At 52.2% G+C, this 17,594-nt stretch overlaps 1 protein-coding gene across 2 annotated transcripts in view; it reads left to right on the top strand.

Annotated features, from left to right (window-relative positions):
* IL34 (interleukin 34) overlaps window positions 1–17,594 on the top strand; it is a 73,275-nt gene that overhangs the window by 8,272 nt on the left and 47,409 nt on the right. For both annotated transcript variants that reach the window (XM_063945864.1, XM_063945863.1), the window contains exons 2-3: window positions 4,056–4,162; window positions 15,778–15,878. In XM_063945864.1, coding sequence (XP_063801934.1) covers window positions 4,135–4,162; window positions 15,778–15,878 — 129 coding nt within the window. In that variant the 5' untranslated portion in view covers window positions 4,056–4,134. The remainder of the gene's footprint in view (window positions 1–4,055; window positions 4,163–15,777; window positions 15,879–17,594) is intronic.

Here is a 17,594-nt window from a genome sequence, read left to right as displayed (position 1 = left end):
GTAACTAGTGGTGTGTGAGGGGTTACTAGGGTGTGTGTGGGTTTACTAGGGGTGTGCGAGGGGTAACTAGGGGTGTGTGAGGGGTAAATAGGGGTGTGCGAGGGGTTACTAGGGGTGTGCGAGCGGTAACTAGGGGTGTGTTAGGGTTTACTAGGGGTGTGCGAGTGGTAACTAGGGGTGTGTGAGGAGTAATTAGGGGTGTGTGAGGGGTTACTAGGGGTGTGAGGGGTGACTAGGGGTGTGCTAGCGGTAACTAAGGGTGTGTGAGGGTTTACTAAGGGTATGCGAGTGGTAACTAGGGGTGTGTGAGGAGTAATTAGGGGTGTGTGAAGGGTTACTAGGGGTGTGAGGGGTGACTAGGGGTGTGTGAGCGGTAACTAGGGGTGTGTGAGGGTTTACTAGGTGTATGCGAGTGGTAACTAGGGGTGTGCGAGCGGTAACTAGGGGTGTGTGAGGGGTTACTAGGGGTGTGCAAGGGGTAAGTAGAGGGAGGGAGAACTAGGGGTGTGTGGGGGTAACTAGGGGTGTGCGAGGGGTAACTAGGGGTGTGTGAGGGGTGACTAGTGGTGTTTGAGGGGTGACTAGGGTTGTGTGAGTGGTAAGTGGGGGGGTGTGGGGGTAACTAGGGTTGTGTGAGGGGTGACTAGGGGTGTTTGAGGAGTGACTAGGGTTGTGTGAGTGGTAAGTAGGGGTGTGTGGGGATAACTAGGGTTGTGTGAGGGGTTACTAGGGGTGTGTGAGGGGTTACTAGTGGTGTTTGATTGGTGACTAGGGTTGTGTGGGGGTAACTAGGGTTGTGTGAGGGGTGACTAGGGGTGTACGATTTAGATGCGCCATATGATGCATCGTGTGCACTTCGTACGTGTTTTGGGTATGATGTGATGTGCGGCCCCGCTGGTGGAATGTCGCATCCTCAGATCATACGTGCAGCCATATTATCCGTGGTAATCGTACGCACATCGGCCCTCATTCCGAGTTGATCGGTCGCAAGGCGAATTTAGCAGAGTTACACACGCTAAGCCGCCGCCTACTGGGAGTGAATCTTAGCTTCTTAAAATTGCGACCGATGTATTCGCAATATTGCGATTACTAACTACTTAGCAGTTTCAGAGTAGCTTCAGACTTACTCTGCCTGTGCGATCAGTTCAGTGCTTGTCGTTCCTGGTTGACGTCACAAACACACCCAGCGGTCGCCCAGGCACTCCCACCGTTTCTCCGGCCACTCCTGCGTTTTTTCCGGAAACGGTAGCGTTTTCAGCCACACGCCCCTGAAACGCCGTGTTTCCGCCCAGTAACACCCATTTCCTGTCAATCACATTACGTTCGCCGGAGCGATGAAAAAGCCGTGAGTAAAATTACTTTCTACATAGCAAAGTTACTTGGCGCAGTCGCAGTGCGAACATTGCGCATGCGTACTAAGCGGATTTTCATTGCGATGCGATGAAAAATACCGAGCGAACAACTCGGAATGAGGGCCATCATACCATGCTTTATGCACATACAATGCATTGTATACGATCAGCATCATTACTGAGTGTCATTTCCCTCCAGGTGATCACGTGCTTCCTGTGAGGCACACAGTCCGCTGATAGATTGTACGCTTCATTGTATGTACATAGGGCGTAATTCTGAGTTGATCACAGCAACAAGTTTGTTAGCAATTGGGCAAAACCATGGGGGTCATTCCGAGTTGTTCGCTCGTTAGATTTTTTCGCAACGGAGCGATTAGTCACAAACTGCGCATGCGCAATGTTTGCACTGCGGCTGCGTCAAGTAAATTAGCACAAAAGTTTGGTATTTTACTCACGGCCTAACGAAGATTTTTCATCGTTCTGGTGATCGGTGTGTGATTGACAGGAAGTGGGTGTTTCTGGGCGGAAACTGGCCGTTTTATGGTAGTGTGCGAAAAAACGCTGCCGTTTCTGGAAAAAACGCGGGAGTGTCTGAAGAAACGGGGGAGTGTCTGGGCGAACACTGGGTGTGTGTGTGACGTCAAACCAGGAACGAAACTGACTGAACTGATCGCAGTGTAAGAGTAAGTCTCGAGCTACTCAGAAACTGCTAAGAAATTTCTATTCGCAATTCTGCTAATCTTTCGTTCGCAATTCTGTTATGCTAAGATTCACTCCCAGTAGGCGGCGGCTTAGCGTGTGCAATGCTGCTAGAAGCAGCTAGCGAGCGAACAACTCGGAATGAGGGCCTTGGTTTTGCCCAACTGCTAACAAATTTGTTGCTGCGATCAACTCAGAATTGGGCTCATAGGTGGTCATTCCGAGTTGATCGCTCGTTATTTTTTTTTCGCAACGGAGCGATTAGTCGCTAATGCGCATGCGCAATGTCCGCAGTGCGACTGCGCCAAGTAAATTTGCTATTAAGTTAGGTATTTTACTCACGGCATTACGAGGTTTTTTCTTCGTTCTGGTGATCGTAGTGTGATTGACAGGAAGTGGGTGTTTCTGGGCGGAAACTGGCCGTTTTATGGGTGTGTGCGAAAAAACGCTGCCGTTTCTGGGAAAAACGCGGGAGTGTCTGAAGAAACGGGGGAGTGTCTGGGTGAACGCTGGGTGTGTTTGTGTCGTCAAACCAGGAACGAAACTGACTGAGCTGATCGCAGTGTAGGAGTAAGTCTCGAGCTACTCAGAAACTGCTAAGAAATTTCTATTCGCAAATCTGCTAATCTTTCGTTCGCAAATCTGCTATGCTAAGATTCACTCCCAGTAGTCGGCGGCTTAGCGTGTGCAATGCTGCTAAAAGCAGCTAGCGAGCGAACAACTCGGAATGAGGGCCATAGGCCCTCATTCCGAGTTGATCGGTCGCAAGGCGAATTTAGCAGAGTTACACACGCTAAGCCGCCGCCTACTGGGAGTGAATCTTAGCTTCTTAAAATTGCGACCGATGTATTCGCAATATTGCGATTACTAACTACTTAGCAGTTTCAGAGTAGCTCCAGACTTACTCTGCCTGTGCGATCATTTCAGTGCTTGTCGTTCCTGGTTGACGTCACAAACACACCCAGCGTTCGCCCAGGCACTCCCACCGTTTCCCCGGCCACTCCTGCGTTTTTTCCGGAAACGGTAGCGTTTTCAGCCACACGCCCCTGAAACGCCGTGTTTCCGCCCAGTAACACCCATTTCCTGTCAATCACATTACGATCGCCGGAGCGAAGAAAAAGCCGTGAGTAAAATTACTTTCATCATAGTAAAGTTACTTGGCGCAGTCGCAGTGCGAACATTGCGCATGCGTACTAAGCGGATTTTCACTGCGATGCGATGAAAAATACCGAGCGAACAACTCGGAATGAGGGCCATAGTACGCCAAATCGTGTGCCAGGGGCTTCCGGGGGGATTGAAGGGAAATCGTATGAGGAATCGGATGCTAATCGTCCTAATGTATGGCCTGTGTAAGTAATCGTAGTGCACTGCGTATTATTACCTACAGTAGGGTGTATATTAAGCACTGGCACACATTTCTTGTCCATTTACTACTAAGTGTAACGCCATCGCTGGGCGTAAGTGCGCACTTCTACACCTGGCGTAGAGCCGCTGCTGAACTGGATGTACAGTCGGATACATGGAGCTCAGCATATACATGTAATTACGCCCCTTCTGTGTGTAACGCCATCGCTGGGCGTAAGTGCGCACTTCTACACCTGGCGTAGAGCCGCTGCTGAGCTGGGTGTACAGTCAGATACGTGGAGCTCAGCATATACATGTAATTACGCCCCTTCTGTGTGTCCAGGGGGCGTTGTATTGCTTCTTCTGCAGCAGTGACCTTTGCCTGTCTGTCCTGCTCCTGGCTCACTGACCCCTCCAGGCTGCACTTTCAGTTTCTATTGCTGTTTGGATTGCAGGGAAATGACCAGAAGGCCGAGTCCGCGGTCTGCAGAGCTGCACAGGAAATTACATCCTGCAGGAACACTTTCCCTCTATACCAGTGACACGCACATTCCCAGCCTGAGGGAGCAGGATGTACAGGACAGGGACATAGCTGTCTGCGTATTCCATGCCCTGAGCTGGGGGTCACACTAACACCACCTCTTATTCCATTGCCTGCAGAGCGACACAAGCACCCGAGCTGGTAACTGGAAGCCCAGCGGACGGGAGAGCCGGGCACACCGTGGTCACCACAGGGACGATGAGGACAGGACTTGTGCTATTTCTCTGTAAGTATGTGCTGCTGCCCTTATACATACAACTGGGACATAGTAAGTAATGATGGATGCTGCCTCGGGGTATCTGGGAGAGACGCTATGCCCGGCAGGAGTGCCCAGACACTGGAGGGTATAGTCAGAAGAACAGGGTGTATGAGCCAGGGCCGGGACAGCTTCATTGCCAGGGTTCTGCTTCCAGATGTTACACACAGAGGCATAAACGTACATGGGAAGGAGCTTATGTAATGATACGGTACGGAACCAGCTCTGCACATACACCTCAAAGTGGGTGCCGCAGCATGAGACTGCGTGTGGGGTACTTACAATGACCAGGGAAATGAAAGAGGTGGGGAAAAATAACTGGAGAGAAAACAAAATGACCCCCATTACCTGAAGAAGCCTCTGAGAGGACAAACGCGTTGGGAGGAGTTCTTGCTGCGGTGCCCTGCCTACCCACAGATACCAGCACCTGTGCTTTTCCCGGCAAAACCTACTCTGTACCCTTTTCCTTGGACTTTAAGGTACTTTTCTGAAGGACTTAGGGGGGTATTCAATTGGGGACGTTTATTTCGCCTAGGCAAAAAAACAAAAAAAAACACTGGCCCTCATTCCGAGTTGTTCGCTCGCAAGGCGATTTCAGCAGAGTTACACACGCTAAGCCGCCGCCTACTGGGAGTGAATCTAAACTTCTTAAATGTGCGACCGATGTATGCGCAATATTGCGATCAAAAACGAGTTAGCAGTTTTAGAGTAACTCCAGACTTACTCTGCCTGTGCGATCAGTTCAGTGCTTTTCGGTCCCGGCTGACGTCATAAACACACCCAGCGTTCGCCCAAGCACTCCCACCGTTTCTCCGGACACACCTGCGTTTTTTCCGGAAACGGTAGCGTTTCCAGCCACACGCCCCTAAAACGCCGTACATCCGCCCAGTAACACCCATTTCCTGTCAATCACAATGCGATCGCCGGAGCGATGAAAAAGCCGTGAGTAAAAATACTTTCTTCTTAGTAAAGTTACTTGGCGCATGCGCAGTGCGAACATTACGCATGCGCACTAAGAGAATTCTCACTGCGATGCGATGAAAAATACCGAGCGAACAACTCGGAATGAGGGCCACTTTTCACTATTTTTTTAGGGTGAAAAATTAAGAAGGAGTTTCACACACCACATTAGGTCAGAGTATCCCTCACCCAGCACCACATGCAGGGAAGCAGCATACTCTGAGGGCAGCCCGTGTGTCTTTAACCTACATCTTTTCTGACACTATATCATCTTCTACGTTGGCACTCTCTCATTGTGGGCAATGATCTACTGAGTCTCCTGCGCTGAATACAACAGGGCACTCAGGTCATTACACTACAACAGCAGAATCACCAAATTATCCTCATTCCAAACCCTGTGACACTGTGGGACACGCTCACTCACTAAAAATGCACCTGCACACACTAACCACCTGACCTTCCTCACACCCTACAGACACACTGCGTACACCCAACAGGTCACCGACCACCAGAATGTCCTCACACACTACAGACACACTGCCTACAGCCGACAGGTCACCGACCACCAGACCGTCCTCACGCACTACAGACACACTGCGTACAGCCAACAGGTCACCGACCACCAGACCGTCCTTACGCCCTACAGACACACTGCGTACAGCCGTCAGGTCATCGACCACCAGACCGTCCTCACGCCCTACAGACACACTGCGTAGTGCGTACAGCCGACAGGTCACCGACCACCAGACCTTCCTCACGACCTACAGACACACTGCGTACAGCCGACAGGTCACCGACCACCTGACCTTCCTCACGCCCTACAGACACACTGCGTACTGCCATCAGGACACCGACCACCAGACCTTCCTCACGACCTACAGACACACTGCGTACAGCCGACAGGTCACCGACCACCTGACCTTCCTCACGCCCTACAGACACACTGCGTACAGTCGGCAGGTCACCGACCACCAGACCGTCGTCACGCCCTACAAACACACTGTGTACAGCCGACAGGTCACCGACCACCAGACCGCCCTCACGCCCTACAGACACACTGCGTACTGCCATCAGGACACCGACCACCAGACCTTCCTCACGACCTACAGACACACTGCGTACAGCCGACAGGTCACCGACCACCTGACCTTCCTCACGCCCTACAGACACACTGCGTACTGCCGTCAGGACACCGAACACAAGACCTTCCTCACGCCCTACAGACACACTGCGTAAAGCCGACAGGACACTGACCACCAGACCTTCCTCACGCCCTACAGACACACTGCGTACAGCCGACAGGTCATCGACCACCAGACCGTCCTCACGCCCTACAGACACACTGCATAGTGCGTACAGCCGACAGGTCACCGACCACCAGACCTTCCTCACGACCTACAGACACACTGCGTACAGCCGACAGGTCACCGACCACCTGACCTTCCTCACGCCCTACAGACACACTGCGTACTGCCGTCAGGACACCGACCACCAGACCTTCCTCACGACCTACAGACACACTGCGTACAGCCGACAGGTCACCGACCACCTGACCTTCCTCACGCCCTACAGACACACTGCATACTGCCGTCAGGACACCGACCACAAGACCTTCCTCACGCCCTACAGACACACTGCGTAAAGCCGACAGGACACCGACCACAAGACCTTCCTCACGCCCTACAGACACACTGCGTATAGCCAACAGGTCACCATCCACCAGACCGACCTCACGCCCTACAGGCACACTGCGTACAGCCGACATGTCACCGACCACCAGACCATCCTCACGCCCTACAGACACACTGCGTACAGTCGGCAGGTCACCGACCACCAGACCGTCGTCACGCCCTACAAACACACTGTGCACAGCCGACAGGTCACCGACCACCAGACCGCCCTCACGCCCTACAGACACACTGCGTACAGCCGTCAGGTCATCGACCACCAGACCGTCCTCACGCCCTACAGACACACTGCGTAGTGCGTACAGCCGACAGGTCACCGACCACCAGACCTTCCTCACGACCTACAGACACACTGCGTACAGCCGACAGGTCACCGACCACCTGACCTTCCTCACGCCCTACAGGCACACTGCGTACTGCCATCAGGACACCGACCACCAGACCTTCCTCACGACCTACAGACACACTGCGTACACCCGACAGGTCATCGACCTCCAGAATGTCCTCACACACTACAGACACACTGCCTACAGCCGACAGGTCACCGACCACCAGACCGTCCTCACGCACTACAGACACACTGCGTACAGCCGACAGGTCACCGACCACCAGACCGTCCTCACGCCCTACAGACACACTGCGTAGTGCGTACAGCCGACAGGTCACCGACCACCAGACCTTCCTCACGACCTACAGACACACTGCGTACAGCCGACAGGTCACCGACCACCTGACCTTCCTCACGCCCTACAGACACACTGCGTACTGCCATCAGGACACCGACCACCAGACCTTCCTCACGACCTACAGACACACTGCGTACAGCCGACAGGTCACCGACCACCTGACCTTCCTCACGCCCTACAGACACACTGCGTACTGCCGTCAGGACACCGAACACAAGACCTTCCTCACGCCCTACAGACACACTGCGTAAAGCCGACAGGACACTGACCACCAGACCTTCCTCACGCCCTACAGACACACTGCGTACAGCCGACAGGTCATCGACCACCAGACCGTCCTCACGCCCTACAGACACACTGCGTAGTGCGTACAGCCGACAGGTCACCGACCACCAGACCTTCCTCACGACCTACAGACACACTGCGTACAGCCGACAGGTCACCGACCACCTGACCTTCCTCACGCCCTACAGACACACTGCGTACTGCCGTCAGGACACCGACCACCAGACCTTCCTCACGACCTACAGACACACTGCGTACAGCCGACAGGTCACCGACCACCTGACCTTCCTCACGCCCTACAGACACACTGCATACTGCCGTCAGGACACCGACCACAAGACCTTCCTCACGCCCTACAGACACACTGCGTAAAGCCGACAGGACACCGACCACCAGACCTTCCTCACGCCCTACAGACACACTGCGTATAGCCAACAGGTCACCATCCACCAGACCGACCTCACGCCCTACAGGCACACTGCGTACAGCCGAAATGTCACCGACCACCAGACCATCCTCACGCCCTACAGACACACTGCGTACAGTCGGCAGGTCACCGACCACCAGACCGTCGTCACGCCCTACAAACACACTGTGTACAGCCGACAGATCACCGACCACCAGACCGTCGTCACGCCCCCTACAGACACACTGCGTACAGCCGACAGGTCACTGACCACCAGACCGTCCTCACGCCCTACAGATACACTGCGTACACCCGACAGGTCACCGACCACCAGACCGTCCTCGCGCACTACAGACACACTGCGTACAGCCGACAGGTCACCGACCACCAGACCGTCCTCACGCCCTACAGACACACTGCGTAGTGCGTACAGCCGACAGGTCACCGACCACCAGACCTTCCTCACGCCCTACAGACACACTGCGTACAGCCGACAGGTCATCGACCACCAGACCGTCCTCACGCCCTACAGACACACTGCGTAGTGCGTACAGCCGACAGGTCACCGACCACCAGACCTTCCTCACGACCTACAGACACGCTGCGTACAGCCGACAGGTCACCGACCACCTGACCTTCCTCACGCCCTACAGACACACTGCGTACTGCCGTCAGGACACCGACCACCAGACCTTCCTCACGACCTACAGACACACTGCGTACTGCCGTCAGGACACCGACCACCAGACCTTCCTCACGACCTACAGACACACTGCGTACAGCCGACAGGTCACCGACCACCTGACCTTCCTCACGCCCTACAGACACACTGCATACTGCCGTCAGGACACCGACCACAAGACCTTCCTCACGCCCTACAGACACACTGCGTAAAGCCGACAGGACACCGACCACCAGACCTTCCTCACGCCCTACAGACACACTGCGTATAGCCAACAGGTCACCATCCACTAGACCGACCTCACGCCCTACAGGCACACTGCGTACAGCCGACATGTCACCGACCACCAGACCATCCTCACGCCCTACAGACACACTGCGTACAGTCGGCAGGTCACCGACCACCAGACCGTCGTCACGCCCTACAAACACACTGTGTACAGCCGACAGGTCACCGACCACGAGACCGTCGTCACGCCCCCTGCAGACACACTGCGTACAGCCGACAGGTCACTGAACACCAGACCGTCCTCACGCCCTACAGATACACTGCGTACACCCGACAGGTCACCGACCACCAGACCGTCCTCACGCACTACAGACACACTGCGTACAGCCGACAGGTCACCGACCACCAGACCGTTCTCACGCCCTACAAACACACTGCGTACAGCCGACAGGTCACCGACCACCAGACCTTCTTCACGCCCTACAGACATACTGCATACAGCCGACAGGTCACCGACCACCAGACCTTCCTCACGCCTTACAGACACACTGCGTACAGCCGACAGGTCACGGACCACCAGACCGTCCTCATGCCCTACAGACATACTGCGTACAGCCGACAGGTCACCGACCACCAGACCATCCTTACGCCCTACAGACACACTGCGTACAACCAACAGGTCACCGACCACAAGACCGTCCTCACGCCCTACAGACACACTGCGTACTGCCGACAGGTCACCGACCACCAGACCGTCCTCACGCCCTACAGATGCACTGCGTACAGCCGACAGGTCACCAACCACCAGACCGTCCTCACGCCCTACAGATACACTGTGTGTGAGGATACGGATTCTCTGATTACTCAGTTAAACAGTTTAGTGAAGTGTCAAATGTCCTTTATTGTAAATATACACACACACAGTACACGATAACATTAACAATTGCAAGCCAGGATGGTATCTTACTTACTAAGTCCCCACAGTAGTTTAGGATTACAGATGCCTGCGGTCTCCTGCTGTTACGTGCTGGCAGTCGTTCTGTGTCCCCTGGTCTGGGATACCGGCTCACACAGCGCCCTTCACCACTGATTTTCGCCACTGACGGCACCGCAATGCCTAGTCAGTGCCTGCACTTCAGAAGTACATCCACTCTCTGACCCTTCTGTGCAGATCTCTCCCTCAGTGCACGTCCAGTAGCCTTTTGAAACCAGCGTATCACAACAATGCTTCTAGGCCTCAGCACACTGGAAGCACTATCTTACCATTAGTTTTCAGAAGCCAAACACATCATTCCTCTCAGGCCAGGAACTCGGGTGTAGTATGGTATGCCGGCGGCCGGGCTCCCAGTGACCAGCATCCCGACCGCCGGCATACCGACAGCATGCCGAGCGCAAATTAGCCCCTTGCGGGCTCGCTGCTCTCGCCACACTGCTGGCACGATGGTGCGCTATGTGCCCCTACGCTATCTATTCTCCCTCCAGGGTGGTTGTGGACCTCCAAGAGGGAGAAAAAGTGTCGGTATGCCGGCTGTCGGGATTCCGGCACCGGTATTCTGTGCGCCGGGGTCCCGACAGCCGGCAAACTGAAGACCACCCCAGGAACTCTAGTGCACTCACTATTACCCCTTTTCCACTAGTGAGCACGGGTCGCAGACGGGAGCCTGACATGGGTGCTATCCAGCTGCGGCCCGTGCTCAGCCCCCTTTCCCACTGCGCTCACCAACCCGGCATATTGCCGGGTACGTGATGCTGCTAGTGACGCGGCAGGGGCAGCGCTGGGAGATCACATGTGGCCCTTCCATACAATGTGCACGGGAGCCGTGTTGCATCGACACGGCTTCCGTTTACACTACACAGCTTACCGGGCTGAACACGTGTTCAACCAGGAAAGCTACCCGGGTAAGATTCCTGAATCACTTGATCCGGGAATTTGCAGGGGGGACCTTTTCCACTAGAAAAAAACACGGGTAAATGTGCGCCCCCGCGCATTTACCTCTGTGTTTTTAGAGCTAGTGGTAAATGGGTATTACTAGCCCCTGTTTTCTATTATCAAACCTCTGTCTTTCCTACCATGAGGCGACACCCCCTGGCTCTGTATTGGGTGAGTTACATTAAGGGGCTGGCTACAGAACAGTTTCAGATCAGACCTACTTTCACATTTCCAGGCATGTCCCCTGGTCCACACTAGATGTTAACTAAATTAACCTTACTTAATTAATCTGATTATGTGGCCTGGAATCCATTGTGTGGGGAAGAATGAGGGGTTGTGTATGGACTGCCATCTGAGACTGTCTGTATCTCCAACAGCAAACACCCAGGTTATCTGAGCAGTCACATGGGGATAACATTATTTTACAAACTATGACACAATAACCAATACATTCATATATATATACATCGTCATATGCATTCTGTACAAAACATCAGCCTAGAGATATTATTCCCTGATAAACACATATAACAGAGGGATTATGTTTCACAATAATATGTGATGTCCAGTTCTACAGTTCTATTGGGAATCCAGGCAGCATGCTGTATAGGTGATAACACAGTTCTTTCCTGCCCCTTTGCACTTACGCACTGAATCCAGACACAGGCTGGCAAAGAGTACTCCTCACGAGCCAGCTGGGACTGGGTCCGTTACAAACCTCCCCTACTTTTTCCAGCCGCTGCGATTCAGTGACAAGAGTAACCCATTTGGGATGGGCAGACATCACTTCTGGACCGCCTGGGTCAAACAAGTGTGGGCTTACGTTTCCATCTGGCAGTGGAGGGTCTGGGCTCAGCAGTTCACAGTTTTTTAGACCCCCTCCAGTATCCCAGGCAGTGGGTTTAAACAGCCTGATTGGTGGTGGGTAACCCCTATCATCAGAGGTGCTTCCCTCCCCACCCTCCTTTTTGGATGACACCACTCCCTTTATCTTTGGTCCATCAGAGTGGAGAGTGACCTGCATCAACAAGGTCTTGTCTCTGGGGTCCTCACTCTCTCTCCCCAAAGTATTCCATGGGAAACACACTTCCATCACCTCTGGTGCATCTGGACAGTGGCTTGCCTTCCCCTTTCCCATTTTGAGTGATGTTACTCCCTCTACTTCTGAGGTATCACAGGGTAGCACAATCTGCATCACCAGGCTTGCATCAGGAAACCTGGCAGGGATAGTCAGTGGCTGGGGCTCTTCTTCCGCACTTAACCACTGGGCTGAATTTGGCTGCAGGGGAGCAGTGAGTATCTGTAATTCTTCTCCACGTGCTCTCCCCTCAAAAGCCTCTACCCGCTCCCTTGGGTCTGAAATGTCTTCTACACCCCCAATTGATTATTTCTGGGCCTCCCCTAGCATAGCAAACTGGACAGCTGGTTCAGGTGCCACTGGCAGACTAGATCTTACCTGCAGTGGTGAGTCCTCAGCCCTTATCAGCCCCTTGGTACCCTTGACACCAACATCTTCTTGGTACTGGTATTCATTCACCAGTTCCTCATCTTCCATCTCCGAAGAACAGAAAGCTTGGAAGCTGCACTTCTCCCGGGTCTATTGTTGTTGTATCAAGCAGATCATGACTCTGGGTCTTGTCCTCTGTGTGTGGGGCATTGAGCCCTCCCACCACAGGCACCTTAGCTGACTGGTTAGTCCTTTGTAAAGGAATGCTATAATTCAGCTGTTCCTCAGATATTCCTTCCATAGGATAGCACAGGGCAGCACTCACTGCACTTACTCGCAGGTATGGTCCAGACTCCATGTACGCCTTTCTGGGGTATAACTGCCTCATGGAGTGATCCAACACACCTTGCTCCCTGGTCTGTTCATGCCACCTCAGAGTGGATTCCATCAGCCGACTGCTCGAGCTCTCCATCCTCTGACCCAGTCGCTGGCTTGGCAAATCTCTTCCATGCAAAACTTCAGACACCAGGTTGCGTTGCTTGCCCATTTCCTGGGGCACATCCTGATAGGACATGGGAGTCTGTAGAGTACTGGACACTGTAGGACTGTTGTCTGGTAATCCCAGCACCTCCTTTATTACCTGCATCCAATCATCAGGTGTTGCGCCATCTCCCAGCGCTTCTAGACGGGGCTGGCAACAGAACAGTTTCAGAACAGACCTACTTTCACATTTCCAGGCATGTCCCCTGGTCCACACTAGATGTTAACTAAATTAACCTTACTTAATTAATCTGATTATGTGGCCTGGAATCCATTGTGTGGGGAAGAATGAGGGGTTGTGTATGGACTGCCATCTGAGACTGTCTGTATCTCCAACAGCAAACACACAGGTTATCTGAGCAGTCACATGGGGATAACATTATTTTACAAACTATGACACAATAACCAATACATTCATATATATATACATCGTCATATGCATTTTGTACAAAACATCAGCCTAGAGATATTATTCCCTGATAAACATAAACACATATAACAGAGGGATTATGTTTCACAATAATATGTGATGTCCAGTTCTACAGTGCTATTGTGAATCCAGGCAGCATGCTGTATAGGTGATAACACAGTTCTGTCCTGCCTCTTTACACTTACACACTGAATCCAGAAACAAGCTGGCAAAAAGTACTCCTCATGAGCCAGCTGAGACTGGGTCCGTTACACTGTGTACAGCCGATAGGTCACCGACCACCAGACCGTCCTCACGCCCTACAGACACACTGCGTACAGCTGATAGGTCACCGACCACCAGACCGTCCTCACACCCTGCAGACACACTGCGTATAGCCAATAGGTCACCGATTGGCAATTACGAGAGGGACACAGAAGAACACTTCCAGATACCTTACTGGTGGGGAGAGACCCTCTCCTGTAAGGTGACCCTGGGATAGCAGCTGTAGTGACGCAGTTTATAGTAAGCTGCAGGGCCGTAACTACGTGTGTGCCAAGTGGGCTTGGCACACAGCGCAGTTGCCCTGAGGGCGCACGGCCAACGGCATGTAATGAGTCAAATTGACTCATTACATGCCTCTGAAGTCTGCGCCGTGCGCTGCCGCCGCGCTGTGGAGGAGAGCTAAAGCGCCGGGCAGGTGAGAAGGAGGAGGAGGGAGGGGGACTGGAGCCGCAGCAGCGCTATTTCATAGGTAGTAAGCGCCGCTGCAGCATCCCCCTCTCCTTCCGTATTGGCTGCCCGGCGCTGCTGTGGATGCTGGGATGCGGTTCCTCTATCCCAGCATCCACAGCAGCACCGGGCAGACAATACGGAAGGAGAGGGGGATGCAGCAGTGGCGCTTACTACCAATGAAATAGCGCTGCTGCGGCTCCAGTCCCCCTCCCTCCTCCTCCTTCTCACCTGCCTGCACCGAGGGAGCTGCACGAGGAGCCTGACTGCCAGATGGTAAGTATGTATATCTCTCTCTCTCTCTCTCTCAGGGGGACACTGTCTGCCATAATGTGTAAAAAGGGGGCCTGGCTGCTGCAATGTGTAAAAAGGGGGCCTGGCTGCCGCAATGTGTAAAAATGGGGCCTGGCTGCCGCAATGTGTACAAAGGGCGACTGGCTGCCGCAATGTGTAAAAAGGGAGCATGGCTGCTGCAATGTGTAAAAAGGGGGACTGGCTCCTGTAATGTGTAAAAAGGGGGCCTGGCTGCCGCAATGTGTAAAAAGGGGGACTGGCTTCCGTAATGTGTAAAAAGGGGGCCTGGCTGCCGCAATGTGTAAAAAGGGGGACTGGCTGCCGCAATGTGTAAAAAGGGGGACTGGCTGCCGTGATGTGTAAAAAGGGGGCCTGGCTGCCGCAATGTGTAAAAAGGGGGACTGGCTGCCGCAATGTGTAAAAAGGGGGACTGGCTCCCGTAATGTGTAAAAAGGGGGCATGGCTGCCGCAATGTGTAAAAATGGGGACTGCCTGCCGCAATGTGTAAAAATGGGGACTGGCTGCCGCAATGTGTAAAAAGGGGGCCTGGCTGCCGCAATGTGTAAAAAGGGGGACTGGCTGCCGTAATGTGTAAAAAGGGGGACTGGCTGCCGCAATGTGTATAAAGGGGGACACCGTCTGCTGTAATGTGTAAAAACGGGGACGCTGTCTGCTGTAATGTGTAAAAAGGGGACGCTGTCTGCCGTAGTGTTAATAAAGGGGACGCTGTCTGCTGTAATGTGTAAAAAGGGGACGCTGTCTGCCGTAATGTTAAAAAAGGGGACACTGTCTGCCGCAATGTGTAAAAAGGGGGACTGGCTGCCGCAATGTGTTAAAAGGGAGACCGTCTGCTGTAATGTGTAAAAAGGGGGACTGGCTGCCGCAATGTGTAAAAAGGGGGACTGTCTGCTGTAATGTGTAAAAAGGGGGACGCTGTCTGCTGTAATGTATAAAAGGGGCTCTACCTGGTGTAGTGGCGCTACTGTGCAGCATAATTTGAAAAATGTAGACTACTGTGCACCGTATTATGAATTGCTATTATTTTGTGGCCACGCCCCTTCCCCATGAAGCCACGCCCCTATATATTTTTTGCACGCCTACGGCGCGCACTGCCCCTGTCTTACATGGGGGGGGGGGGGCGCCAGTGTCGTTTCTTGCACACAGCGCTAAAATGCCTAGTTACGGCACTGGTAAGCTGTAAAGCAGAGGAGTTACAGGTTGAACAGGACAGGCGGAGCAGTATTTCTGTATGTGGCACGATGCAGTAATATCTCATCCTAATTCATTCTGTGTTGCAGGTGGTCTTGTCCTCGGCAAAGCTGCGGTCATTCCCAACGACTGTCACACCATAGACGTATTAAACGGCAAACTGTTGTACGACAACCGCGTAACATACATGGTAATTATCTCTAATGCTCAAATACTAGATAGATAGATAGATAGATAGATAGATAGATAGATAGATAGATAGATAGTCAGTTCACAGGCATACCAGCTATAGGCCACAATCCAGGGGGAGGTGAGCTATAGCTATAAGGCACGTCCATATCATTGAATATATTTTGCAGAGTTTGTCTCCTGCCTCCAATATACTGGAGAGACGCTTAGTACCTGTGGCAGAGCTGAGTGTAAATTGGGCCACTATATAACAATGTGTGAAGACTAGCTCTATAACAATGTGGCATATGAATATCGGCCCTCATTCCGAGTTGATCGCTCGCAAGAAGAATTTAGCAGAGTTGCTCACGCTAAGCCGCCGCCTACTGGGAGTGAATCTTAGCTTCTTAAAATTGCGACCGATGTATTCGCAATATTGCGATTACAAACTACTTAGCAGTTTCAGAGTAGCTTCAGACTTACTCGGCATCTGCGATCAGTTCAGTGCTTGTCGTTCCTGGTTTGACGTCACAAACACACCCAGCGTTCGCCCAGACACTCCCCCGTTTCTCCGGCCACTCCTGCGTTTTTTCCGGAAACGGTAGCGTTTTTATCCACACGCCCCTATAACGCCGTGTTTCCGCCCAGTAACACCCATTTCCTGTCAATCACACTACGATCGCCGGAGCGAAGAAAAAGCCGTGAGTAAAAATACTATCTTCATTGTAAAATTACTTGGCGCAGTCGCAGTGCGAATATTGCGCATGCGTACTAAGCGGAATTTCACTGCGATGCGATGAAAATTACCGAGCGAACGACTCGGAATGAGGGCCATCCTTACAAAGAATTAAGGTTCAAAAAGGGTTGAGATTACCTAAAGAATAAATAAAAGGGGTAGACTAGATGGGCCAAGTGGTTCTTATCTGCCGTCAAATTCTGTTTCTTTGTTAATGTGCGAGGACTATCTCTATAACAATGTGTGAGGACTATCTCTATAACAATGTGTGAGGACTATCTCTATAACAATGTGTGAGGACTATCTCTATAACAATGTATGAGGACTATATCTATAACAATGTATGAGGACTATATCTATAACAATGTATGAGGACTATCTCTATAACAATGTATGAGGACTATATCTTTAACAATGTATGAGGACTATATCTATAACAATGTATGAGGACTATAGCTATAACAATGTACAGTATGAGGACTATATCTATAACAATGTATGAGAATTATATCTATAGCAAAGTATGAGTACTATAACAATGTGTAAGGACTAGGGCCTCATTCCGAGTTGTTCGCTCGCTAGCTGCTTTTAGCAGCATTGCACACGCTAAGCCGCCGCCTACTGGGAGTGAATCTTAGCTTAGCAGAATTGCAAACGAAAGATTCACAAAATTGCGAATAGAAATTTCTTAGCAGTTTCTGAGTAGCTCGACACTTACTCTGCCACTGCGATCAGTTCAGTCAGTTTCGTTCCTGGTTTGACGTCACAAACACACCCAGCGTTCGCCCAGGCACTCCCTCGTTTCTACAGCCACTCCCGCGTCCTTCCCAGAAACGGCAGCGTTTTTTCACACACACCCATAAAACAGCCAGTTTCCGCCCAGAAACACCCACTTCCTGACAATCACACTCCGATCACCAGAACGAAGAAAAATCCTCGTTATGCCGTGAGTAAAATACCTAACTTTTGAGTAAAATAACTAAGCGCATGCGCTCTGCGAAA

Source organism: Pseudophryne corroboree, chromosome 11 (assembly GCF_028390025.1).
Source record: "Pseudophryne corroboree isolate aPseCor3 chromosome 11, aPseCor3.hap2, whole genome shotgun sequence".
Lineage (NCBI taxonomy): Eukaryota > Metazoa > Chordata > Amphibia > Anura > Myobatrachidae > Pseudophryne > Pseudophryne corroboree.
The sequence above is the reverse complement of the archived record's forward strand: the minus strand, read 5'-3'. Positions and strand labels throughout refer to the sequence as shown.